This window comes from Myodes glareolus, chromosome 15 (assembly GCF_982192425.1).
Source record: "Myodes glareolus chromosome 15, mMyoGla1.1, whole genome shotgun sequence".
Taxonomy (NCBI): domain Eukaryota; kingdom Metazoa; phylum Chordata; class Mammalia; order Rodentia; family Cricetidae; genus Myodes; species Myodes glareolus.
In genome coordinates this window covers 31812202-31837517 of record NC_142040.1, presented here as the reverse complement: position 1 = coordinate 31837517, position 25316 = coordinate 31812202, and the positions used below count along the sequence as shown (strand labels likewise).

General features: G+C 44.4%; 1 protein-coding gene and 1 long non-coding RNA gene across 2 annotated transcripts in view; both read left to right on the top strand.

Moving 5' to 3' along the window:
* The window catches only part of Cwc27 (CWC27 spliceosome associated cyclophilin), a 183516-nt gene extending 177423 nt beyond the window's left edge, over positions 1-6093 (top strand). The window contains exon 15 of the mRNA XM_048442956.3: positions 5534-6093. Coding sequence (XP_048298913.3) covers positions 5534-5696 — 163 coding nt within the window. The 3' untranslated portion in view covers positions 5697-6093. The remainder of the gene's footprint in view (positions 1-5533) is intronic.
* A 320-nt stretch (positions 6094-6413) lies between these two features.
* On the top strand, positions 6414-22611 carry LOC148119670 (uncharacterized). The gene is made up of 3 exons (XR_015735037.1): positions 6414-6805; positions 18686-18849; positions 21991-22611. It is a non-coding gene; the product is annotated as an uncharacterized LOC148119670 (long non-coding RNA).
* The last annotated feature ends 2705 nt before the right edge of the window (positions 22612-25316 follow it).

The window sequence follows — 25316 nt, the reverse complement described above, 5'->3', positions numbered from 1 at the left end:
AACACTGAGTCTAACTCATTGCCGTATTTTCATACCATATATGAGGACTGGACTATGCCCTTGTAGTTACTCAATTTGAGGAGCAGACTCAGGACCATTTAAGCCTCATTCCCTGTGAGTAGGTTGTCATTATGAACCCAGTCTTGGGACTGGAGAGATGGTGAGCAGTTAAGAGCACTTGTTGCTCTTGCAAAAAGACCTGGGTTGGGTTCCCAGAACCTACATAATGGCTCATAACTAGCCATAACTCCACGTCCAAGAGATCTGGCACCCTCTTCTGACTTCCATGGACACCAGGCACACACGTGGTACACGTGTACAGACATACAGCAAAACATTTATACAAAAAAATAAAATAAAGGTTTGTCCCCCCAAAACCCCACTGTTCTATCTGAAGGAACAAAGCAAAGGTAAGTGGAATGAAATCAGCCAGTGCAAAAGTATGAAGTGTCTTAATCTTTGGCTCTATGCTCTTTACATTTAAAAATAACTGGTGAGAAGTTTTTTAATGACTGGTTCTGAAGCCCTCATCCTAGGATAGTTAAATCGGTACCTTTGAAGATAGAAGCCTGGCAAGAGAGTTTAAAAAAAAAAAAAAAAAGCCCAGCTGATTTTTACATGTACCCTGCATCTGATGTGAGGATTCTAAAACTACTTAGAAAAATGTTGCTTTAAAAAAAAAATCCACTCCCCTTTAGGAGGGTTAATATCTCCACATTCGGAGCTGTGGGAGATGCAGAAGAGCCAAAGGCATCTCCCACTGATGTCCGCCAGGGAGTAAACCCCACAGTACCTGATAATGTCGTGGAAGAGCAACCATTAGTGTGTGCTGAGTTGTGAAAAGTCATGGAAAGTTGACTTGAGACTCTCTGCAGCCCAGTAAGTGATTCAGGAAGCTTATCATTAAAATAAAAGACAGCCTCTGCCCACAAAAGGTCAAGTGGTTGCCTAACAAACCCGGTGCCAAGCTTGATCAGTACCAGGGGTCTGAAGATTTCATTCTCATTAAAAAATCACTAAGCTCAGCATTGGACATACAAGGTGAGCCAGGCACACACTGTCTCATACCTGAGTCTCCTCCCGGTTCCGTCAACAGATAGTTTTAAAATACTGAGAGATGCTGAGCAGCTATGGAAGGTTGGTGAGCTAGGAAGCAGTACATTGGAATGCCACATGCTTCTGCCTGAACTATTTTAGTCTAATCCGACAGTGAGTCGTTCCTGACTAGAGGTACATGATAAGAAAAATGACTAAGAAATGCTCCTTAGAATCTAGAAAAATCTGAAGAAGAATAGTTTAGTAATTAGAACAATAAAGTAGAATAGCAAAATAATTAAGTGTTTCTTGAACAGGGCATGGTGACACATAGCTGTAATCCTAGCACTCAGAAAGGTATCAGGCCAGCCTGGGCACATAGCAAATCCATCTTCGCAAACAAAATAAACATGTTTATTTCAGGAGGGAAATGTTCTTAAGTTAGGGTGACTTGGAAATAAGCAGGAATGGCTGCAAAATCTTTTAACAAGAAGAACTGTTTCCGTTCTCTTGGGATAAATCATTTCGGTTCGTTTTCATCAGAAATGAGTTGCTGATGTTGGGACTCGGTACCGAGCTAAGAATCAGACCTTCTGGCTTTTGCACAGATGTCACCACCATCCCATAATTTGTCTTCCCAGCTATGTGAGAACTTTAATACTGAATGTCAGATCGACGGGGAAGCACTTGTTTACTTTTGCTTATGCTTTTGCAGTCCCGCATCCCAGTGAGATCCCTTGGATGACGTGACTCTGCAGATAGGAAGTTTCCGTCTTGTACACCTGTGCCGAAGAGTTTGTCAGTCAGAACTAAATTTCTGTCTTTGCCTTCAAGTAAACAAGTTCTGAAATTCTCACATGTAAATGATTAGTATGTAATTAATTCCACAAGAATTCGTTGCTCTGATTGGTCCCGTTTTATCACCAGTCGCCAAGTGGATAGGACTTAGTTATTGGGATGCACAAGGTTAAACTGCCAGCACCTCCAGGATGGCTGAAATGAGTTCTCAGTCTGCATGTGTGCCCTCACAAGAGACCCAAGTGTAGGCAAGCTTTAATCCATTCAGTGTGTGATTTATGGAGCCCCGGAGGTCAGGAGTTTATTATACCCCAAATCATAATAACTGCTTTGTTTTCCCTTTAAAAATGAAGTGACCAAAGCATGTTGAAAGATAAATGGGTGAGCCATTTCTTTGCTATTAAAGACCCAGTGTTGCTGTGGAGTGGCAGCCCTCTTAAGTGCGGTGGTGTTAAATCTGAAGTAGTCTGTAAGCTGAGAGCCCCTCCTTGCCTCTGGGTCTGAGATTGCTGTTAATCAAAATGTTGGACCTGTGTAGCAGTAGCGAATGAAACAAACAGCTTAAGCAGACAGCGCCTTTCATTCCCTGGCTTTCTGTGTTTTTCAGATTTGTGAGAGAGGTCTCTTCCTGTAGGCTTGGTTCTGTGGCTCACATGCCTAGATTTCATTTATTATACCAGAGCCAATGAAGTCCAGTAGTTGCAAGGTTGTCTCGTGTCAGTGAAAGGAGGAAGGTACCTTTTTATGTTTTTAATTGACAAAGACAGATAAAGTCATTTTGAAACATGAATAATTTCTATCTGGAATAGGTGTTATAGAAAAATCTGTATTGGAGGCAAAATATGGATTATTCTTTTAAATAGAACAATGAATTTGTGGGAAGATTAATAACCCAATTAGGTTAATGGGGTAAGTGAAGCATCAATATAGAAGTATTAAATAAAATTGTTTTGAAAAACAGGTGATTCTGGCTTAGGTATTAGCTTTGGTGTAAGAGTTCTGGGGCTGTTAGCTCACAGCACAGGGCCTGAGCTCCTGTGGTGTGTAAGGGCCTTTAGCAGAACAGCCTTGTTGCTAATGCACTTTGTGGGGTGCACACTGGACTTCAAGAGTGGGGGAGAAGGCCTCTCGTCATACAGTGCATTGCCAAAATGTCGAGCGTTACTTTATTCACTGTCTCCAGTGTCCATTGCTGTGACCAAACACCATGAAGCAAGTGGGGAGGAAAGGGTTTATATGACTTACACTTCCACATCACTGTTCATCATCAATGGAAGTCAGGACAGAAACTCAAATGGGGCATGAACCTGGAGGCAGGAGCTGATGCAGAGATCATAAAGGAATGTTGCTTACTGACTTGCTCCCCATGGCTTGCTCAGCCTGCTTTCTTATCATCCCCAGGACCCCAGGGATGACACCACCCCATCAACCACCAACCAGGAGAATGCCCTACAGCCAGGTCTTGTGGAGGCAGTTTCTCAATTGTGGTTCTCTCAGATAACTCTTGCCTGCATCAAGTTGACATAAAACTGTCCAGCACACCACGTGAAGCAAATTGCAGATGTTCTGTAGAGTCCAAGAGGAGGGGAATTGCTTAGGGCTCAGCAGCAGCCTCAGTAGTAGAGGCTGTTGCTGTGTGGCTGGCTTTCAGAAGCTCTTTACTGGGTGAGTCTGCCACTGATTGGCCAATTTTCAGAAGCAGGAAGTTGTTGCTGGTGATTGGCTTTCAGAAGTGACTTGAGCTGTCACTGATTATTTAGACCTAGGTAAGTCAGCATTAATTGGTTAAATCCAGTTATGTTTCCAGATGTATTTACTGGTCTCTTGTTTCCATGGTTACTTGGGGGAGGTGACCTTTTTCAAGGAATTGGGCACTCTCAAAATCTAACACCCAAATAAATGCCACTGGAAATTTAAAACACAGGAAAACCAAGCTCTGTAGGGAAATCCACATATGTATGCAATGGTTGTAGGATGCATTTTCTAATTGACAGAGTTTACTGAAGCAATGGACCTGTTAGACGTCAAACAGGCTCTCACATATAAAGTGGCCCATTCCTGTGTTGAGATCAGTTATTAAAGCTAGAGCAAACTGCATTATTAATGGTAGCACATAGTGATTCAAATGTGGTTTACCTCATATAAACGACTTAGGTCGTCTGTGGGTCACTAATACTCACTGCATCACCATGACCTTCTGAAGTAGAACAAAAGGAAGTAGTAATGGTCCATATGCTACTGCATCACCAAAATGGCAGTTCTGTAGTAGTTTCCTCCCAAAGTCTCCTTAGGAAGCCTCAAAATCCGTACACACTCATAGGAGTTTTCCGTCCAGATAGATGTCACTCATCACCTTTGCTGCTTCGGGGGAAGGAGCAGGGTTCCTCACTGCAGTTCCTGACTGTGCCGCCTGCCCAGATCTCTGCTTGTACAGACCAGAGGAAATCAGTGTCATATGTGGGCCCGTCTCAAGAGTTGCAAGGGATGTATGCCAGGTTTTATTCCTGTCTGCTGTGATGAAGGAAATACGTATTTAAGATGCACTGATACTAACTGAATTTTTTAATTAAATAACTAGTAGAAAGTTCTTATCACTTTTGTTATTCACATAAAAACTGAATTTTTCTCGTACCTAATTCATCCATTTGCCCTGAAGTCTTTTGACCCCCCCTCTTTACTGCTGATACCTCCCAATGGAGGCACAGCTAATCGCTGGCATAGTTCCCCACTGCTAAGGATAGCTAGCTTATGACCACTTAGGATTCAAGCACATGCTGATAACTTAAGACCAATAAGCATTCACTAAAGTAGGAAGACAGGATAGTGAAACTTGCCATAATCAACAGTAAGAGGAGAAAATTAGTTCATGGAGTTACGCCAGAAGTTCCAGTGCCTTTTGAAAAACTCAGCTCCTCCCAGAGAAGACAGCCACACACCATCTGAACATCACTGTTGTTGTATTTTAAACATTTGTCTTATAGATGCACACTTTTTGTTCTGTTTGTTGCTGCTTATTTGGTTTTTGTTATTTTGCTAGTAGTGCTGGGGAATCGAACCCAGGACCTTATGTATGCAGGGCAAATGCTCTGCCACTAAGCTGCACACCAGCCCTGACACATCACTTAAAGGTGGGGATGGAAGGGTAGGGGGCTGGGTTTTGTTTTGTTTTTAGTATAGCCCTTGCTTTTGACCCTTTGACCCTCTCAGAACACAAACATCAGATAGATCTGGTTATTGGCTGGCATCTGGCTCCACAGCTGGCTCCCTGTGGTTGAGTGTACTCTTCAAAGAAAGAGGACAGAGTTCCAAATATGGTTTTAGGAGACTCCCAGCTAGAAATCAAAGCCTCTCACCCGAGAGGATTCCGCAGTGAGCATGAGAGTAAAGCTCCCAGCAATGCAGAGTGCTGGGTCAGGCGGGCCTGTTTTCCAGAGTTTTGTTTGGTTTCTGTTTTGCAGATCTGGGGACGCAAGCTCAAGGCTTTGCACAGGCTAGACACTCTGCCACCAAATAGAATTACTCCCCTCCCCCCCCCCACACCCACCCCGACCCCCTCTTGACTTTCTGTGTGAACCGGGCTCCTATAAGGAGCAACCCCTCCTGGTGCTTCTGGCTGCTCCTTCTCTGTGCGAGAGTGGGCCGTAAAGTTTCTCCTTTGAGTTCTCAGCCTGAGCTCACCCTGCCTATCTCCTCTCCTCAGGATGTCACATGTGCTCCAGTTTGAAGACAAAACCAGGAAGGTGAAAGACGCAAGCATGCAGGATTCAGACACATTTGAAATCTATGACCCTCGGAATCCAGTGAACAAAAGGAGAAGGGAGGAGAGCAAGAAGCTGCTGAGAGAGAAGAAAGAAAGGAGGTGAGAGGAGAGTGGCGAGGCCAGAGCTGCTGAAGGCCTGCAGTGCATGACTGTCTATGTGACAGCCACTGTGCCACCGCGCTCACGGGTGTGAAAAGTACTTCTGAACCTTGTCTCTGGCTCAGAAAACAAATACTTTGTTTTGTAAATTTGGGATGATATGAGCAAATGCTTTTGGTTACTGATACATTTTTTTTCTTATTTGACCTTTTCTATTGCTGAATCTGAAATAAAATCAATCTTTCCAGTTTAAATGTTAGCCATTTATAGATTGTATAAGCCTGTTTATGTTCTTTTACCCTGAGATGTGTGAAAGTGTGTCAAGATTTTTTGAGTGCTCACAGAAAGAATAAGAGGAACTTCCCTGACCCTTTGATACAAAATAAAAATTATAAAATAAAGACATTAACATTGATGACTCTTTTTTTATATAAACATATAAAAATAGCTAGACCAGTAGGACTCTTGCTTTAATTCATGAGAAACCCACAGGCAAATCAATATTGTCTCAGTCCAGGCTTTTGCCTGGGTGTTATGAATGCATTCAGGACAGTATACACTGCTGCCGCGCTCACTAACAAACACCACATCCTGGTGTCGGCCACCTGCCGCTCTCTGCCCCCATCCACACAGCAGCGCCGGGAGCAGGTAGGTGCGCAGGACCCACACCACCAGCAGAACACATCAGGAATTTAGCTCTCGATGCAGTCATTCACACTGAGTGGTTCTGTTGCCTATTTTTAGTTCTAAAACCTGCTTGCTAAAATTGTACAGCAGGCTAACTTCAATCACCTAATAAAACTTCACCAGCCACATCTTTTCAGGAGAAGTAATGAAGTTGGTTTCCTCTTCCTAGAGCGCCGGCTCTTCATCGGCGAGCCCAGGTGCAGCGCTGGCAGCAGAAATAAGGAGGGAGAAGCCCTAGTCCCCGCCTCGCTGCCTGCCAGTCACCACCAGCACCCCTCCCCCAGACGATCAGTGTCTAGGGAACTTAAAACTGTCATATCCCATGGCCAGAAAGCTAGACTCCTAGGCCTGTACCCTGAAGAAATTTTCAGACACTGTTCAAGATGAGGAGGTGCTAACGTCTATTGAAGCCTCATAAAGCGGAGTGTAAGTATGTTGTGACACAGCCACGCTGTGGAGTACTTCATAGTGATACAGACCACTAAACTCTGGGGATGTAGCTAAAGGAGCAGTGTTTGCCTAGCTAGATCCTCGGGGTGGAAAAAAAAATAAGTAAACAGAACTATGTTGCTGTATCTTAAAAGGAACAAACAAAAACAGCTATATAAACATGTAAAGCAGATAACAGATCATTTGTATGTTGGATGTGCACATATGTAAAACTAGTGGTTCCCTCTGAGGATGAGAAAGGAATGCCTGGGGTCACTTGGGTCAGCTAGAGAGGAGGTGCGCGGGTCTCGTCCTGGCACGTTCTGGTGTACACGGGACTCTTAGTGTTCATGGAGTTTCTTTTTTGTATAAGGAAGGAAAATATCTCAGGGGAAAGAAAGGTGTGAGAGAAGAACTCTAGAGAATGTCAGTCAACTCAGAATTTTGGATGATCAAGGCAGGATTTGGTTGTCCAGATATCGCTGCAGTTATATTTCTTCGGCATATATTCCTTGTACATAGTGATAGGTTTCATAGAAATTTTCATATGAATATGTCATGTACCGTGACCGTATGCACCCCCTCCCTCCTCTTCTCCCCTCCCAGTCTTCTTCATCCAGCTAAACAGCCTCCTTTCTACTTCATATCCTATGTGCTTATACAGTCTTATGTGTTTATACAAAACTCTAGGACCCACAAATGAGAGAAAACATAGGACTTGTCTGTCTCAGTTTACTTAATACACTCTGCTACTCCATCCATTTTCCTGCAAAGGATGTAAATTCAAACTTTGTAGCTGAATAAACCTCATCCTGCATCCATACCCTTTTCCTTTATTCCCTCATCCACTCACAGCTAGGCTGAGCCCGTGACTGACTGCTCTATCTTGGCAGACACTGTGAAGTAGATAATGCCTGAGTCCATGTGTATTGAAATGCCTTCTCTGCCATTCCTCCTCTGCTGTGGCCACTTCAAGCAACTCAGTATTAGCCCACAGAGCACACTATAGTTCTCCCTCCAGTAACCGAAGAACATTTGCAGTTTTAAACGATGGTTCATTGTTTTATTTATTTTTGAAATTATAATTTAATTATATCATTTTATTTTCCCGCTTCCCTTTCCTCCCTGCAAACCCCCATATATTCCCATTCTTGCTCTATTGTAAATTCATGCCATCTTTTTTAAGTAATTGTTATTACATACATACATGTGTATGTGTGTGTGTAAATATATTTCTAAGCATAACCTGGTCAGTCTGTATAATGTAATTTGTATGTATGTTTTCGGACCTGACCATTTGGTATTAGATAACCAATTGTGCTCTTCCTTGGGGTAAACAGTGTCTTTTCCTCTCAGCATTTCTTAGTGCATTATGTATGGTTATGTATGAGCTCACCATCACAGCCCACATTAGCATGTCTACTGTTGCTGTCCTTGTTCAGTCCTGTTTAGGCAACCATGTTGGTGAGACTTTATGGGTGTAGCTTCTGATGTCATGAGGTGGATGCAACCTCGCAGCAAACTCCCTTATCTCCTGGCTCTTAGAATCTTTTTGCCCTCGCTTCTGTAAAGTTTCCTGAGCTTCAGGTGTGGGAGTTGTTTTGTAGATGTATCCATTGGGATTAGGCTCCACAACTCTGCATTTTTATTGGTTGCATTTTTTTCTGTAATGTTCTCTGTCACTTACAAGGAGTTCTTCCATGAGGTGAAGACTACACTTCATCTGGGTATACAGTCAAATATTTAGAATGTAGTGAGCGATTATGCTGGCTTAGTAAAGTGCTGGTTATAGGTTTTCCTCCAAGATCCATGACTTCACCAGCCCTGGGTAGCTGGCTAGGTTTCTAGTACTGTGCCTGGTTTCTCTCTTGTTGAATGGGTATTGAATTCAGAGAGAGAGGTGTTGGTTACCACAAAGTGTGCCAGTCACTATAGCACTCGAGTTTACAGTATCATGCTGGTTGTTGTGGTGAACTGGTCTCATAGCTGGGTAGAACTGTCGGCTGCTCCCCTCCTCTGGAAGATTGCATGGCACCTTCTGATACCATTGAATGACAAAGATCTTAGTTTAGCTAAATATTCATCGTATTTTAACTTCAAGAATCAGAAGATTCTGAAATGCAGTAGTGATTAGAATATTGTGGGAATCTACCATTACAAAATCCAATAAATTTAACTAAGTAAGTAATTTTCAAAAGAATAGGAAACTAAATTAGGTATACTTGTATACTTGTAGTCACAGAAAAATGTTTAGGCCAAATAGATGAACTGGAAAAAAAAAACTAAAAGAAATGTGAAAACATTAAAAATAACCTTTAAATTCACTTAATTTTTGTATTTGGGTTTATTTTTTGTTTACGTATTTGGGTCAGGGGTGTTATCCTGAGACAAAGCAGCCTGTCAGAGTTCTTGTTCTTTGCCTGGGACAATGCTAGAAAGAGAAAAATAATTGGCATTTTTGCTCTCGTGATGGCAAGCCCTGCCTTCCACTTCAGATGAAGCTGGTGGCAGGTAAAAGCTTGACTTTTCCTTTCTCAAAGAGTCACTGAAGTTAGTGCAGACCCATCTGGGATGTTTAATGTTATAAAAATGCATATCATCCCATGCCCTCAGCTCTGTCTCCCCTGAGGCCACGTGGTTGGTAATGCATCTAAAAATGGGGATATCATAAAACGGGTCATTAAAACGTGTGAGGGGCTGAGTGGCTTGCTGCTGTTTTTAGAAGCCAGTCAGTGACCTATGGTGGGCACCTTTATCAAACCCTCACTGCCAGGTTCCTGATAAGGTCAGATGTGTGAGGTACATGAACCTGTCATGTTGTGTCAATGTGGCCTGGGTGGGAAAGGTTAGATAGAGGTAGAATATGCCCTAAGCAGGCTGGTTTATCTTAGTGATACCGAGCCAGAGAGGGGAGGTGTGAAGTGAGTCCACTGAGGGTCTTATCGGTGTGAACAATTTGTATATGCGGTGTCGATGTGGAGAAGTTAGGAGGGCTTACATTCTTCACTGCCATTCACAAACAAGAGGAGGTCTGCTGGCACTGTGGCTGTGACAGCCAGCATCCAGCAGTTGGTCGGGGGCCCCATTTCTGCTGTTGGGAAAGCACAGTGCATTTTCATCTTTGCCTCTTTTAACTTTTAATGGAGAGACAGAGATACAGGAACCACACTGTGGAGAAATCCTTGCTAGATGACACTTGAACTCTAAGGCATCAGATGTTGAAGGAGGCTGCTTGTTGGTTCCTGGCCGCCTAACTAGCTTAGACCTGAAAACACATCAATCAGACCTCACTAGGATGGCGTTAGCAGTACTGGGTCTGTAGAAAGAATGTTCGTCAGCGCAGCCATCACCACCACCTCCCAACACACTCCTCACTGAACCCACAGGCCTGTTAGTGATTTTTGCCATTTACTTTTAGTTAATGCCTTTGAATGCTGACTCACTCTATTGTGACCCCTTGCCTAGAGCCACAGTCTTCAAGCTTTTTGATTTTGTATGATTGCCATTTCGTGATGGATTTATATCTTTAGATTCTCTGTTGATGCAGTTTTTCAAAGTCCCACTTTGGGGGTTTTTCTCCTTTTTTTGTTTTCCAGTTAATCTTAATGCTAAGCCCCAAAAGGAAGCAAACCGTCTGAGGAAAAGGAGGCTAGGAAACAGAGTGATGGGTCTTTGATTTACCTACTTTGAATGATAATGTACAAATTCATGATTTAACTTAAAAGAACAGGATTGAGTTAGAAGATGGGGATTCCCACCTGAAGAAGAAAAACATGGATTGTAAAGGAAATGCAGGCCACACTCTGGTCTCTCCCCACATCTGCTGGAAATTAGTCCCTGAAGATTACATCATGGTATTAATTCATGTTACTTGATCAGCTAAATTATCTTCTGGAGGCTTTCTTCACAGCACCAGTTAAGAAAACAAAAGATTTTTTTGTCTTTTAGAAAATTATTATTTTCTTGTCCTCGTGATGCCAAATGTGGTCATTATGGCTAAACTGCTAGCGCTTTCCTAAGTAACTGGGCAAATTTTGAAATTAGGAAACACTCAAGTGGCTTTTGCACCTATTTTCTGTGCTTAATGTAGGTTAAGATTGTATCGGGATGCTCAAATACCTTAATAAAGATACACTAGAATTGAATGGTTCCACACAGAAAAAAATAGATTATGCCACCTAAAACACATGCTTTGTAATTAGTTCTCAACCCTTACAGTTGTGGGTTGTGTGTGTGAGTTGTGTGCGAACTCACAGTATGTGGGCTTCCTTCTCTTTTCCATGTGATAATATATAAAGTGTTACTGAATTTTCAATTTGGGGGACATAATTTTATTGGGGTGAGAGGCATGAACCATTTTTCCTGTACTCCAAAATCTCATTATAATGCTGTTTTATCGGTGCAAGTGAATAAAGTAATTAAGAATTAATGATATTTCCCAACCAGCCAAAGAATTCAGCAAGTGATTCTTGAGCTTACAAAAGGGGTATGTGATCTACAAGGTTTAAGTCCATCACAATAGGAAGTGTCATGTGTGTCCAACCTGATGCATCCAAAGTCGCTTATAGCTGTAACTCCTGGCCTTGCCTTGGCCAGTCCCGCTTCAGGCCAGTTTTCCCATCTGTGTTGGCAACGCCAGCTTGCTCAGGCCGCATAACCTAAGTTCCTGTCTTTACCTCACACACTCAAGTCGTGGTGTTCTGTTGTCTCCCTTCCAAATAGACCCAGAATAGGAGTTCTTCCCACCGCCTCTGCTCGAGGGAACGCCCCAATCAGACTTCACCTGCGCTGCTGAAAGAGGGCCATACCCAGTCCCCTTGCTGCCACCCACCTCCTGGCAGCTTATTAGCACGGCGGACAGTGAACATTTTTAAATTGCGTCACAGTGTCGCGTTCTGTTTACACCCTATGTGATTCAGAGTGAAAAGCCAAGCCCTTACAACGGTGTATGAGGCTCGGTGTAATTGCCACTCCGCTCCCCAGCCTCGCGGGCTTCTCTCACCACCCTCCCCACTTGCTTTTCCCCCCAGCCCCCTCTTCCCCAACCCCCTCCCCTCCCGTTGCTCATCAAGTAAGTTGCCTGCATTCCATCTCACAGTCTTTGGAGCTGCTCCTGCCACCTATGTCAGTGTTTCCCGTGACATCCTGACACTGCATCCCTTGGCTCCCTCAGGTCTTTGTTCAAAGGATGTCTCAGCGTATTCCACAGTAATAATTCTACTTTAGAAGTGCAACCCTCCCTATTCCACATGTTCAGCTTGTTTGTAGTCAGTGATAGATACTATTAACCTAAGCACTTTGCCCAATTAACTTATTTAATTTTTACATACAGTCTTGAGAGGTCAGAACTTGCTATTCATTTACAAATGAGGGGATGGAGTGTTTCTGGACGCTGGAGAGATGGCACAGCCATCGAGAGTACTTGCTGCTCTTGCTGAGGACCCGGGTTCAGTTCTCAGAGCCCACATGTTGGCTCATAACTGTAACTCTAGTCCTAGCAGATCCAACACCCTCTTCTGGCCTTCCCTGTTCCCGGGCATGCACATAGCATAACTACACACATGCAGACAAAACGTCCATACACACAAAAATAAAAACATTTTTTTAAACTTTTTTCTTTATTTTTTTTTCATTCAGTCCATTAAAACAAGTATTTTTGTCAACTTTTTTTTACTAGTATCTCAGTGTTCAAAACCTAACAGAGAGTGGATAGTCTAATAAATATATGTGAAATTGATGGATAAATCACTACATCCCAGAAAGAACCTTGAGGGCCAATATGCGTTTACTACTTGCTCACCGTTCAGTATCATTTCATGAAGAGAGGTTGTGTTTATGATAAAAATGCAGAAGGATACAGCTTCAGCTGAGGGACCACTCCAACACTGTATAAATAATCTCCCAGTTTCCCGTCTCTTGGATAGAAATAACATCCGTCTAACCTTCCCACCAAGGCCCTGTCACAGCCTAGGAAATGCAGGCAGGAAAACTGCTTTCACAGAAGACTGGAATGAGTAACGCCAGTGCCTAGCGGATGCTCACTGTATACCAGACCCTCCTCGAAGCACCGCGTGTTAACCCATGTGGTTCTTAGAAACAACCGTATGAAGTGTTCACCTCTGTCCTTACCTCTGTTTTCCAAATCATGAAAAGAGTTGGGCCTTAGTAAGTAATTTATCAGTGTCACGCAGTGAAGAGAGGAGATAGAATACCAGACTCACCCCAGAGTTTCTGCACCGATCACCAGTTCACTGAGTCTCTCTCTATGAGAACCACGGTGTCTTTCTGGTAGACCTTCTACTGACCTGTAGCATTTATAATCCAGTCAAAACACAGGGGTGCAGGTGAAAATAATTACCTATGTAAAATGAAGTGAATGCCAGGAGGAACCAAGAGATGGGGTTAGTGAGATTAGCCTAGAAGTACTTCGTGACAGGGCATTTTGACCATAATTTGAAAGAAAAGGAAAACATGACACTGAGGAGACGGGTCTTGTTCCAGGTGGAGAAAAGGTTGTGCAGATGGACTATTAAGATAAATGTTAGGGACAATGATGTGTCAATGTAATGCCAAAACATCTGGTCAATTCCACTCTTTTGAAAAGCCAACCTCCATCAATGTAGTGAATTCCTTCAGTCAATCCAGATGTTTGGCGTCTTGTAGACACAACATCCAGATGATTAACTGAAGATTTGACAGAGTTGACTGGATTAGCCAGATGTTGTAGCATTGTACAGACACTGTCAGGACATTACTTGGCCAGAGTGAGGTCCAGCTGTAGGGGAGATAGATGGTCTGGGCTGTGAGGGGGGCTTTGGAGCAGAAGACCAGGGCCTGGCCTGGATGCAACTGGGAGCCGCTGCAAGAGGTGTGCGGTGGAAATGATGCTTCAGGAAGAGAGTTCTGTGTGGAGAGAATAAAAATAACCAGCCAGAGGAAAAGCTGTAGACAGGAAAGGGGATCGGAGGAGAGTGCAGGTGTGTGTGAGGTAATTAGAGCCTGAACCAGAATGCTGGGAAGGCAACAGGAAGACGCGGATCTGAAAAGCATTACAGAAAAAGAACAGGAAGTTGTGATGGGCTAGACAAGGGAGTAAAATCACATCACCCCAAGACTGGAGACCACGAAGCCTGGGAAAGCAGCTGCTGGCAGTCTCGCCACAGGAGCAAACCAAGAGGGAATCCCCAAAAGACCCCTCCCCCAAAGCCTCCATTCAGCGGCTACAACCAGGCCTTCAGTCTGCAGGTATGGAGAATGAGGATACTTCAACTTTAAGGTCCCTCATCAGTTGAGTGATTCCTAAATTGTTTTCCTTTTTAAGTTCAATTTCGTGACAGAATCAAGAATGCTAGATTCACACTATTGGGCGGGGTGGGAGAGGGGAGGACGGACATACCCCGTGAAAAGTGCAACCAACATTTAATGGGATTTCCTTTTGTGTAGTATGTAGCGCAAGCTAAGACATATAAAGCATAATTAGATGCAGGGAGATTGTGAGGAACTGCACAGTGCCTATTTGATTTGACAGTTTAGCATTTAAAAAGCCTGTTTGGCTGGGCAATGTGGCATATGCAAGCAGATCTCTGAGTTAGAGGCCAGCCTGAACAGCCAGGACTGCTACACAGAGAAACCCTGTTGAAAAAAAAATTAAAAAAAGGAAGGGAAGAAGAAAAGAAAGAAGGAAGGAAGAAAGATATAGGCAGGCATTAAAGGCTGAATATAAGTATTTACCTGTGTTCTTTAAAAGTCTGATTTATAAAACTTTGGAGATCATGAGTCTTGGCTTAGTTAGACATTTTACAAAAAATATCTGATTTTCAAATCTAATTTGATAAAAATCAAGCTTATCTTAACACCATGATGATTCCATGAAAGGGTGCTACAGTTTAGATCTTAATGTCCCCCAAAGGCCCAACTGTTTATAGCTTGGTTCCTAGCCTAGAACGTAATGAAGGTAATGGAAGTTCAGGGCATAGACCCAATGGAAGGAAGTTACGTCATGGAGGGTATGCCCTTGAAGGGGATATTATCTCCTTCCCTTCCTGCCCTGTTTGAGGTTAGCAACCGCTATACTCCCATAATGACGTGCTATGCTACCATACCCCACAACAATGTCGCCAAGTGACCACGGGTCAAAACTTCTGAAATCATGCGCCAAAATAAACTTTCCCCCCTCAAATTGATTCACCTCAGGTATTTGTCATAGTGGGGGAAAGCTAACACACAGGGTGTGCTCTCGCTTACTAAAAAGCATCCTGAGCATTTCTGGAATTCGTGGTTTTGTGCATGTGCAGTTTCCAGCATTTTCAGCTCCAAGCCTATCGGCCCACACAGCCATTTGGGCGCCCTTTATAAACACACTGAGATTTTCTCCAAATACTTGCCTGTTCAACGGAGAAAAAACAAAGCCAAACAAGGTTTTGCGTAGTTGGAAATAGAGCTCAAGCTACCTCAAATGCGCAATGCCCTAGGTTCAAAGCCGGGTCCCCAAAAATAAAGATTAAAAAAATAGCAAGGGGAAAAGCCTTTCAGAGAGGCTAAGCTCCCTCTGTTCAAGGTTTGTGCATTGTTCCCACACCCACACCCCACAAACACCCTGGAAAAGCACAGAACTTGTAAGGGCTGATGTGAGTTCTGTGCTACAGAATCATCCTGGGGCGGCGGGGGGAGGGGTAGAATGAAGGGTAGGGAATCCTTCCAGCATCTGTTTTCCCGACTCCAGAATGACAGGTCCGCTGGTCTGGGTAGGAGTTCAGGGACCTATTGGTTTTGTGTGTTTGGTTTGTGTTGGGTTTTTTTGCTCTGTTGTTGTTTTGTTTTGTTTTGTTTTGTTTTATTAAACTGCCCACAACTAGTTCTCATTCTTGGTTTTGTTTTTCACTTTCCTGAAGACGGGTCCTGGGCAAATGCTGCTGTAAGGCAGAAACTAAAGAATGAGAGACATCTCACATGGATATGAGACTCTCAAACTGTAAAAACTTGATTTAATGTCTTTTTTCACCTAAGAATCACATTGCCATAAAGATTCCTTTATGAAATGAGCTCCTAGGCAAATTCACTGTGTCCTTGGATGATAGAGTTTTTCACAGAAACTGCATGGAGTCTGCAGTCAGCCTGAGAAACCACGAAGGTGAGTAGGACCCTTGTCTGTTCTCTCCCAGGCACTACAACACTCCCTCACCAACACTGCCAGTGCATGATGGGAATGTAATTAACGATCTTGATAAGGCTTTCCTGGTGTCCCAAGGCTGACCGAGTCACTTATTTATCAATGGAACACCGGTTGGCTTCTATGAAACAAAGAGTGATTCAGGTGTTCCACGTACACTTCCCATAGCCGCGCTATTATCCGAACTCGATTTAGCAGATTGCAAGCTACTTTTTCAAAAAGCTAATCAATGGAATGTCCTCACCCTGACCCCACGATTAGAGTGTTTGTTCTCTTAGGTGCCCTTCTTTCAGCAGCGCAAACTACAAGAAAAAGGACTGGATTGTTTTTCCCTTGAGAACGTTGGTTCCATTTGTCCTGGTAGCAACTTATTTTCCTGGACTTCTTTTTCTCAGGGATAGAGGAGCAGTAGACATTGGGAGAACGTCTATTTAAAAACCAGCAAAGTAGCAAAATGGAAAGTCAAATTTGCATTTAAGTCACTTCATTTTTTTAAATCTACCAGACATCTCATACACTAGCTGCTTACTTTTGATCTGATAGTGATTATTCTCCACGTCTCTGTTCTCCAGTCTCTTTCTGGTCCCTTCTAGCAACCACATCAAATAGTGTCTGTCATGCCTGCGGGGGGGGGGGGGGGGGGGGGGAGGGGAGGGGGCATAGAGAGGGACTAGAGGGAAAGGCAGGAGAGGCCTGTGAAAGAAAACCCTTGGGAATTTTCACAACATAGATGTCTCTGTCCTGAAACAAATCAATGCAAATTGATTTCCATTGATCTTCTTATCGTCTATGTAAATGCATTAGTGGTCACCACCTTGATCTGAACACAGTACTGATAAGGGTAAGGCCTCCACAGATGGTTCTTTTGGTACTTAATTGATTCTACTACCCTAGGGTGATTGATCACATATGAGTATTGTATGCCTTTTTTTTTTTTTTTTGATGGAACTTGTCAGCCCATACAGTGCTTTGTATAAACTGGAAAGGGGCACCATTCCCAAGACATCAGAAAGTTTAAGAATGTACCATGTCGTTTGGGAATGCGTTCATGGACTCTGTAGTCTGACAGTGCCTGTCCCATTGTTTGCTTGGGATCTCTGTTACCCTCGAGTTCTCTGAGAAAGTAGAGTTTTGTCCCTGCCACAACATGGCCCTGGAGCCAGTGTTTAACAGATGGGCCCTGCGTGACCTGGTCTGTCTCTATCTTACCTGCAGAGGCTCAATGTTCTTTAAGAAAAAAGAAAATGTCCTGGGAATTCAGACTAGACTAGAACTCCAGAGCCTTCGGTGACCAGCGTCCCCACTGCAGCCACTTTCTAATGGGCTGTGGGGAAGAGAATTCTTTACCAAGCTTGCTAGCCAATGGCCACCCAACAAAATGAGGAGCAAAGGCATTCTCCCCAACCCTGTGGAATATGAGTAATGAATATGCCTCTTCTATAGGCTGGTAATAGTCTTCGGTCATCACAGCCTACTGACTGGTATATCACTGTATATACCAGTATATATATCCTTGGAATATCCTTGGAAACATTCTGATATGGTCCATCACCTGCCTGTGGCAACTGGGGGAGCCCCACTCTGTATGCCCAGTGTGTGTGTATTGGGTGGGGGGGATGTCTCCTCTCCAGAGCAAATATCTTTTGTGCTAACAAGTGCTAGTTATGGGTTAGGAGGGTACCCTAATTTTTTGTTTAAACAGAAAAAAAGGAAATGATGTAGGAGAGGCTTATGTATTTCTGTTGCTTTCATTGGCTAATTAATAAAGAAACTGCTTGGCCTAGTAGGTCAGAGCATAGGTGGAGTAGATAGAACAGAATACTGGGAAGAAGGGAAGTGAGGTAGACGCCATGATTCCCCTTCCCAAGATGGACGCTGGCTAGACTCATGGCCTGGAAGTGAGGTAGACGCCATGATTCCCCTTCCCAAGATGGACGCTGGCTAGACTCATGGCCTGTAAGCCACGACCTCGTGGTGACATACAGATTATTAGATATGGGTTAGTCAAGATGTGAGAGTTAGCCAATAAGAGGCTACAGATAATGAGCCAAGCAGTGTTTTAAAAGAGTACAGTTTCCGTGTAATTATTTCAGGGGTAAGCTAGCTGGGATAAGGGCTGGAATACAGCCTGCCATTCCTTATTTCTACACCCTAACTCCTTGAATGCCCCAAACGGTCAATATCTCCCAGACCTGTTTGTTAGTAACAGAATTTTCTGTTTCTCAACAATCCCATCAAGAACCACGTGAAGAGGAGGAAGCCCTTTCAAAACTCTGCATTAGCCAAAGTCTTCTGGCTTCTGGATGTCTGCCTTCTTTGCCTCTTAGTCTGTATTTTCCTGGCTATTGGTAATTAAGGTCTTATCCCCACAAGAAAGAAAGAAAGGTTTTGTTTTGTTCTCCTTCTGACTTTCCATACTAAAGATAAAGTACTGAGTCTACAAATGCTCAAACCTTCAAGAGCACAGTAAGTTCTCACTCTTCTGAGCCCACATAAGAAAGGCAAGGTCCGGCATTCCCAGCACTTTTTAAAGTTGCTACAGCGTCAAAGTGGCTCTGGCGATCACAGACCCAACACGTGTATAGTTAACGCTTAAGAAAATTGCTTCCAAGAAAGGACTCAGACGCTCCAGGATTTGTTGGAGTGGTTCAACAACAACAAAAAAAGTAAAAAAATAAAATTTCAAATCCTGGTTGATTCGCCTGCAGGACCTCCGTGAGATGGGCCCAACAGGAAACAGTTCCATCTTCCAGAGTGGATACTCATTTGCTTGTCCAGCCAGGAGTCTGGGAGAAGCCAGCAGGCAATGCAGTCATTTGGTAATGTCCTTCCCTCTGCCAAGGCGGATTAATGCTGGGAGATTTTACAACTGGTGAGTAATGGGTCGTGTTTACAGATCCTCCGAGGTCCCCAAGGTGTGATTATTTTCATACGTAGGTTCCTGCCATCATTCCCCCAAAGGGTGCTTTGTCATTTCCTCTACTCTTCCTTCACCGAACCCTCAAGTCCGTGTTACAAGGACAACAAGGCCCATAAGTCATTGCCAGTCTCCTCAAAACCAACTGGTAAACACGTCCCAGACACTGCTGAAGTGAGATGTTGTCCTGACAGTAAGCACTGGCTTCATTTTGGATATTCTGGAGGGTTAGGAATGGTTACTTAATAAAATGTGATTTTAATAGCCACCCTCTCACTCCCCCACTTTGTTTTATTATGCCCCAACAGAACCCTCTCCGGGTGGGGATAGATGTGAGAGGCTGATGAGGAGCTCAGTCCATGAGCAACTCCATAGACGGAAGGTTTTAGAACCCATTGCTCTTTGACACTATTTTTTCTAACACTATTGCCATTCATTCCCCCCAGCTGCTGTCACTGCCCCCGCTCCATCTCTTTAGTTTGTATTCTGCTCCTTTCTGGATTTCATAACTCTGTAAAAGTCTTCTGACATCAAAAGAGGCCACATTCTGGGGTTTGAGTTCTCTACCCACAATAAAATTAGTTAAATAAAGTCTAAAGGGCAAAGTGCTTGTCTAACATGTTCAGCGCCCCTGGTTCATTCGCTGTCCCAGCAAGCATATAAATGAATAAAAACCAAAAGGAAATAAAAATAAAATTAACAGTTCAAGTTCTGTCTGTGCCACCAGCTGGCTTGGATCCCCCAATGATCTACCTAAAGTCGGAGTTCCCTCCTCTGTAAGCTGGACATATTTCTTAGCCCAGAAGATCAAGGGTGTGTAAAGGCTAGCTCTAACCAAGTGAGACAGCGCTTGGTAAGTGCTGGTCACGGTACTAGTTAGTATTCAGTAACGGCTATGATTAGGGTTTCTTTGTTAGTCGGAAGTGTTAGAACGCCTAGCTAAGGCCAGGCTCTGTATTCCTCGAAGAGGACTTTACAGCCCCTCACTGCCGGCTCAGCGAGAGCTGTGCAGTTGTCTCCTGAGTCTTTTCCTTGTCTCCCTTCATCATGGACCTGAGCCCAAATCCTTTTGCGAGGCTTCAGCACCTTCTTCTTCCTGGTCACTGAAGAGATCAGGAACGTAGGTCTGCTTTGAAGAGCCCTTCAACTCTGAGTCGAATCTTAAGGTCACCCACAACAGCAAAGCCAGAATTGTGGAAAGCTGGGCCAAGTGTTTCTCAGAACCTGAGAAGTTCTTATCAGCAGATCCATCCCAGGAGAATCACTGTGTTGCCTAAGCCAGCTGTTGTGCCTGATATTAGGTAACCAAGGCCATAAGCCAGAGGTGCTGCCTCAGCTGGTGGAGAATCACACAGAAGCTTGTGGGGGGGGGGGTGGCTGCTGCCCAAGCTGGGGGACCCCATTCTCTAAAGGTTCTTGGGCCATCCTGATGACCCCAGGCTGGGAAACCCTGCTGAGAGCAGCCCCCAGTTTGTTCCTCCAGTGCTTTAGAGCTGGATTGTCCTCCCTGAACCACATACCTTTGCCAGTTATCCTGGAACTGGTGAATTTTTGATAACAGTCACCACGGGCTTCCAACAGCTCACAGAGCATCAAGCTGCTGATTATGGCTTCTGAACCCCTTTGTCCCACACCTCACCCCGTTAGCCCAGGAGAGAACAAGGACATCATAGTGGAGCCAAAGTAATACAATCAAGAGAGAACATGGGGTTGTAGAATCAGCAGCAGCTTGTCTGGAACAATGGATAAGAGTTCAAAAGATTTAAAGGCCGGAGACTCAACACTGATCAAAACGCAGATAAAAGGAGTGCTCTCTGCCAAGGCAGTCTCACACGCCAGAGTACTTACTGTGCTGGTAACCCTAGTGGGGCCTTTGTTTTATAAGAGAAAGGAAAGAGGAAAGAAAATAGAAAGAAGATTGTGGGGAAAGCCTTGATGTGGTTGAAACAAAGGAGCAGGGCAGTGGCAGGGGGCCATATTGTTGAGAGATGTCTACTCTGCCCTCATGGGCCTAAACATCCCCAGGCCACAGGTTCTTTGCTACATCCTGACCACTCCAGGACTGTGAACAGTGGTCTACGGTTGACAATAATATCCAGCTAACAACAAGACGACACAGATGGGCACCAGGAGACTGAGGGGGACCCGAGCAAGTTAGTGTCGCAATCAGCTACCAGAGAAAAATTTCTGAAGGCAAGCCCAAGCCCCGCACTCGGATCTGCAGCTCCCCGGGCTCTCCAGACAGAGTCCAGTGACTTCCTACTTTACATGCTGAAGTTGTTCTTCCTGTCTGCTCAACTGAAAACTAGATCTAGCCTCACCCAGAATCCTTAGATTTAGAAACAACAACATAAACGTTCCAAACATGAGCATGCATCTCTTTCAGGAGATTCAAACACCCTTCTGGAGCACACAGCCTTTAAGCAGATTCCGTCTCTGAACTTTATGCAAGGTTAGTTCAGCATAGCTTCATAATCTCTCCCAAGCCCATTCTCTCTTTCCTGTGGTCTTCATGGTCCCATCTTCCTCAGGTTCCCTGGTTTCTCCTCTCAAGGACAGTCGGGAAAGTGAGTCTCCAGCATGGCCTGCATGTTCAAAAAACATCCCCGCTAGCCCCCAAAGCTACGGATTGTTGTGTTCTAACGAAATGAAATCGTTAAAATGATTTTAATAAAAAAAATCACGAATGACTTGTGCCTATGGTACAGATCTCATTAAATCTCCTAGCTGTAAAACCCTATACTTGAGAACCGTAGCCTCTCCCTCCAAGTGACTTAAGAGTGGTCCAGGATCTGATTTACCCATTTTGGCTCTAGTAGCGGAGTAGGCCTCAGCCAAGCAACTGTCTCCCCACAGTGGTGATACCCATCTTTAAGAGCACAGCTAGTAGATGTGACTACAGCCTGTATGGAATGAACCAGCTCAGCCCGGAGAAGGACTGCTTCCTGTTGCGCATGCGCATAACGTGGGCGCGGGGCAGGGTCCAGAGGCTGATGGCCATCTATCACTTCTGGGACACCCTGGAACCTTACCGTGCCCTACTTTCCAGAGATTGGTTCTGACTCCTGATTAATCTGCACTTTCTGTCCTTCTTAGGGCGACGTCATCTCTGCTAGAGACACCTCAGCCAGGTCTTTGATGCCTCCCCAGGACGGTCACACCCAGGCCCACAAGACCACAGCCTGGTCTACCCACAGTGCCCTTGTTTGCTTCTGCTGACTGGTCACATACAAAATTCTTTCCCGTCGTAATTGTAAAATTAGAACATGGGGCCTTTTAAAGGTGAACTATCAGGAGTTATCTCAGGAGTAGAGCCTGCCTGAGGGGGCAAAGCCCTGGGTTTGGGCTGAGGTGTCTCAAAGAAAACAGTTTCAAAGGGGGAACCTTACATAATCATTCAAAGCCCTTTTCTACAAAGTAACAATCTGTCAACTTCGATATATTCCTTTCCAGTCTCTCTTCTTTCCCTCTGCAACAAATTTTTAGGTTTTTAATATTGCTCAGCTACGGACCTTTTATGAGTTTTGTTTTATTGTGTTTGTTTGCTTGTTAGCAAAAATGTGAATTTTTATAAAATGTTGCTATAAAGCTTTTAGAGTCGTGTTAATTGATGTGCCATCAATACTTAAATGTTATTTCTGTGTGGGGCATCCCCTATTCTCTCGTTTCCGGTGTGCTGTAGTTACTAAGCACCGAATAAAAAAATCTTTTTTTTTATCCCTCTCCCCGTTGGCCTGTGTTTGAGGGCTCAGGAAGTATGCACACCCAATAGCCTGTCACCCTGCAGGTGGTGGAGTTACTGAAACTTGAAAAACCTCTGCTCTTTTCCACATTGCAGACAGAAGGGAAGCAGAACAGGGGTGGGTTCTTTAGGATAGCTCCCACGTCTATGATCTAGGCCCTGGGCCTACGTTGGAGATGGAGAGTTTTACCACAGGGAAGGGACCAGGGGAGAGGGCCAGACATGGTCTTCAGTGGACAACTCTCCGAGAAAAGAAATGACTAGTAGTTTTTGGAACACTGGTGACAAACACTCAGTATTCCCTTGGTCACAAGCCCCAGGGTTATTTGTAGGAATGGTACTTGTTTCTTTTACTGAAAGAACTGAAGTACGGTCGTAAGAACTAGCCTAAGTGAGCAGAGAGGAGCACTGAACAGTGCAGCTGCTGCCCTTGAAGCCCTCATCCCATGTTGGGAAACAGTTGGATTAAGTTTCTGCTAGATTCCAGGTCATGAATCATTTGAAATGTCTCTCTGAGTCCCTGCCCGGGCTCCTGTCTCCTGAAAACGAACATGATGGAAAGTGGCCGTACAGGAGAGAGTGGTGGGGGAAAGACTGGAGGCTGGAGGATCGATTCAGCCCCCTGCGGCCTTTAGTCAGGACGTTCTTAGACACTCTGTCGGTAGCTCCCCTCGTTAGCAAAGGGCTTGCACTCCTGTTCATTGTGTTGGTATCGAGCCATTGTGGGTGCTGGCTGTCTGGGAGTGGCATCTGTGACCAAAGCTTCAGCAGGAAGACCTGACTTGGCCCATGTTTGCCATGGGGTGACTTTCTCTTTATGAGAGACAACATGTCACAAAGATTGTCTTCAACTGAACTGCTGTCCTCAATACTATCCTGTGAGGAAGGTTGGCTGGCCAACTGCATACACTCTCTGCCTAGATTTAAAACGGAGCTGGTAGGTTTCATTGTCAATGCCCCCGTCAGTTCCTGAGCCATGTGAGACCTACTCATGTAACAATGACATAAGAGTCCTAAGGAAGAAGACGGCCATGGTGTCGCTCTCTTCCCAGTCCCAGACGGGGTGACTAGCAGCCCTCTCTCTTTCTGGCATTGTAACCATCATCCTCTTAGTTCACTTGACCCTCGTCTGTGACCTCCTTCTAGACGGAAAGTCACAGTGCCTGAGAGCGAAGACTCGGCCTTGGCCTTTTGATGCCCGCTCCCTTTAGTGACGAGGATTCTCACCGACTGTTCCCGTTTCTGAAAGATGGTATCCTTCTTGCCACTCACTCGAGATTGAAGGGAAGCCAACTCCATCCTCATCGTGACCAATGAGGTCAGCTTCTCCAGGCCTCAGCTCCCCGCACCCTTCCCCCTGGACACAGCCTTCTCTAGACACTTGCTGACCCTGCTGTGTTGTCCTGTTAAAGGTCACCGGGTTTTTGAATTCTTTCCACTTCTCCTCCCTTCTTAGAAACTTAAAAATAACATTTATTTCCTCAGTGGTTTTGTATATTTCCATTTGGCAAACTTTATTTTGTTCCGCGTGTTTCTAAGGGAACAGAAACAAAAATGGCTTCTGTCCTACCCCCTACACTGGCCTGCTGTTGTCAGGACTGGAAATGCCCTCAATCCGAAGCGGGTACACCCAACCACAAGGCGAGCCTCAACGCAGAAGCTACAGAAGCTATGCGGACAATGGGCATTGTTTGGTAGCTGGAACATCTACTGCTGGGCACTTGCCTTAATCAGAACTCTTTTTTTTTTTTTTTAATAGACCCATGCCACTTTGTCTGGATATAATTACAGTGCAAACGTGGTTTACGTTATAACTATCACCGCAACAACAGAGTCCTGTTATTAAAATGAAAGTGAGGACAGGACGAGAAGTCCAGACGAAGGGCAGTAGTTACCGGGAGGGGCTCTGGGGGCTGCTGCAGGGCAGGAAGTCCTTCTATTTGAAGAACGGGGTGGTACTTTCCATTCTGTCACAATTCATCGGGTTTATTTATAGGCATATTTTTCTATATATTTGTCTGACTTTAATAAGTATGGCTAAAAAAACAAAAAGGAAAAACCAAATGGGATTTGGTTGAGGTAGGCGATGGGGGCCGTCAGTTTAGGGTCCACCCTGTGATCTGCAGTAAGCAAACACCTGGGCGTGTTATAGAGAAGCTAAGTGTGGGACCACGAGGTCCTGGCTTCAAGGTGTTTACAGTCCGCAGGCAGTTATAATACAAATGGAAAGTGCTCAATTTAAAAAAAAAAAACATGTAGTTTTTAATTCATGTATTAAGTATAAATAATACTGGTTTCACTATGACACATCCCTATGGGCATAAATATGTTTGGATCATATTCACCCCACAGCTCTCTTGTTCCCCGTCCATGGCTGCTTCTCCCCTCTTCCCAGAGAGTCCTTTATTTTCACTTTTTAATTTTCTTTTCATATTTCAGCTTCTTCTTCTTCTTCTCCTCCTCCCTCTTTCTTTTCATCCTCTTGTTCTGGTGACCCCAATGTGTTTATTTGGGTTTCTTAACATATATTGGATTGACTAGATGGAGCTCATTTACAAATGTGTGGCCCCAAACAGTGGTTCTACCACTGAAGAAAATGTACTGCTCTTCTCCCAGGAGCCAGAACAACTGCCTGTAGATACTCAGGGAAGGACGGGATCACGTGGGGAAATACCCACCA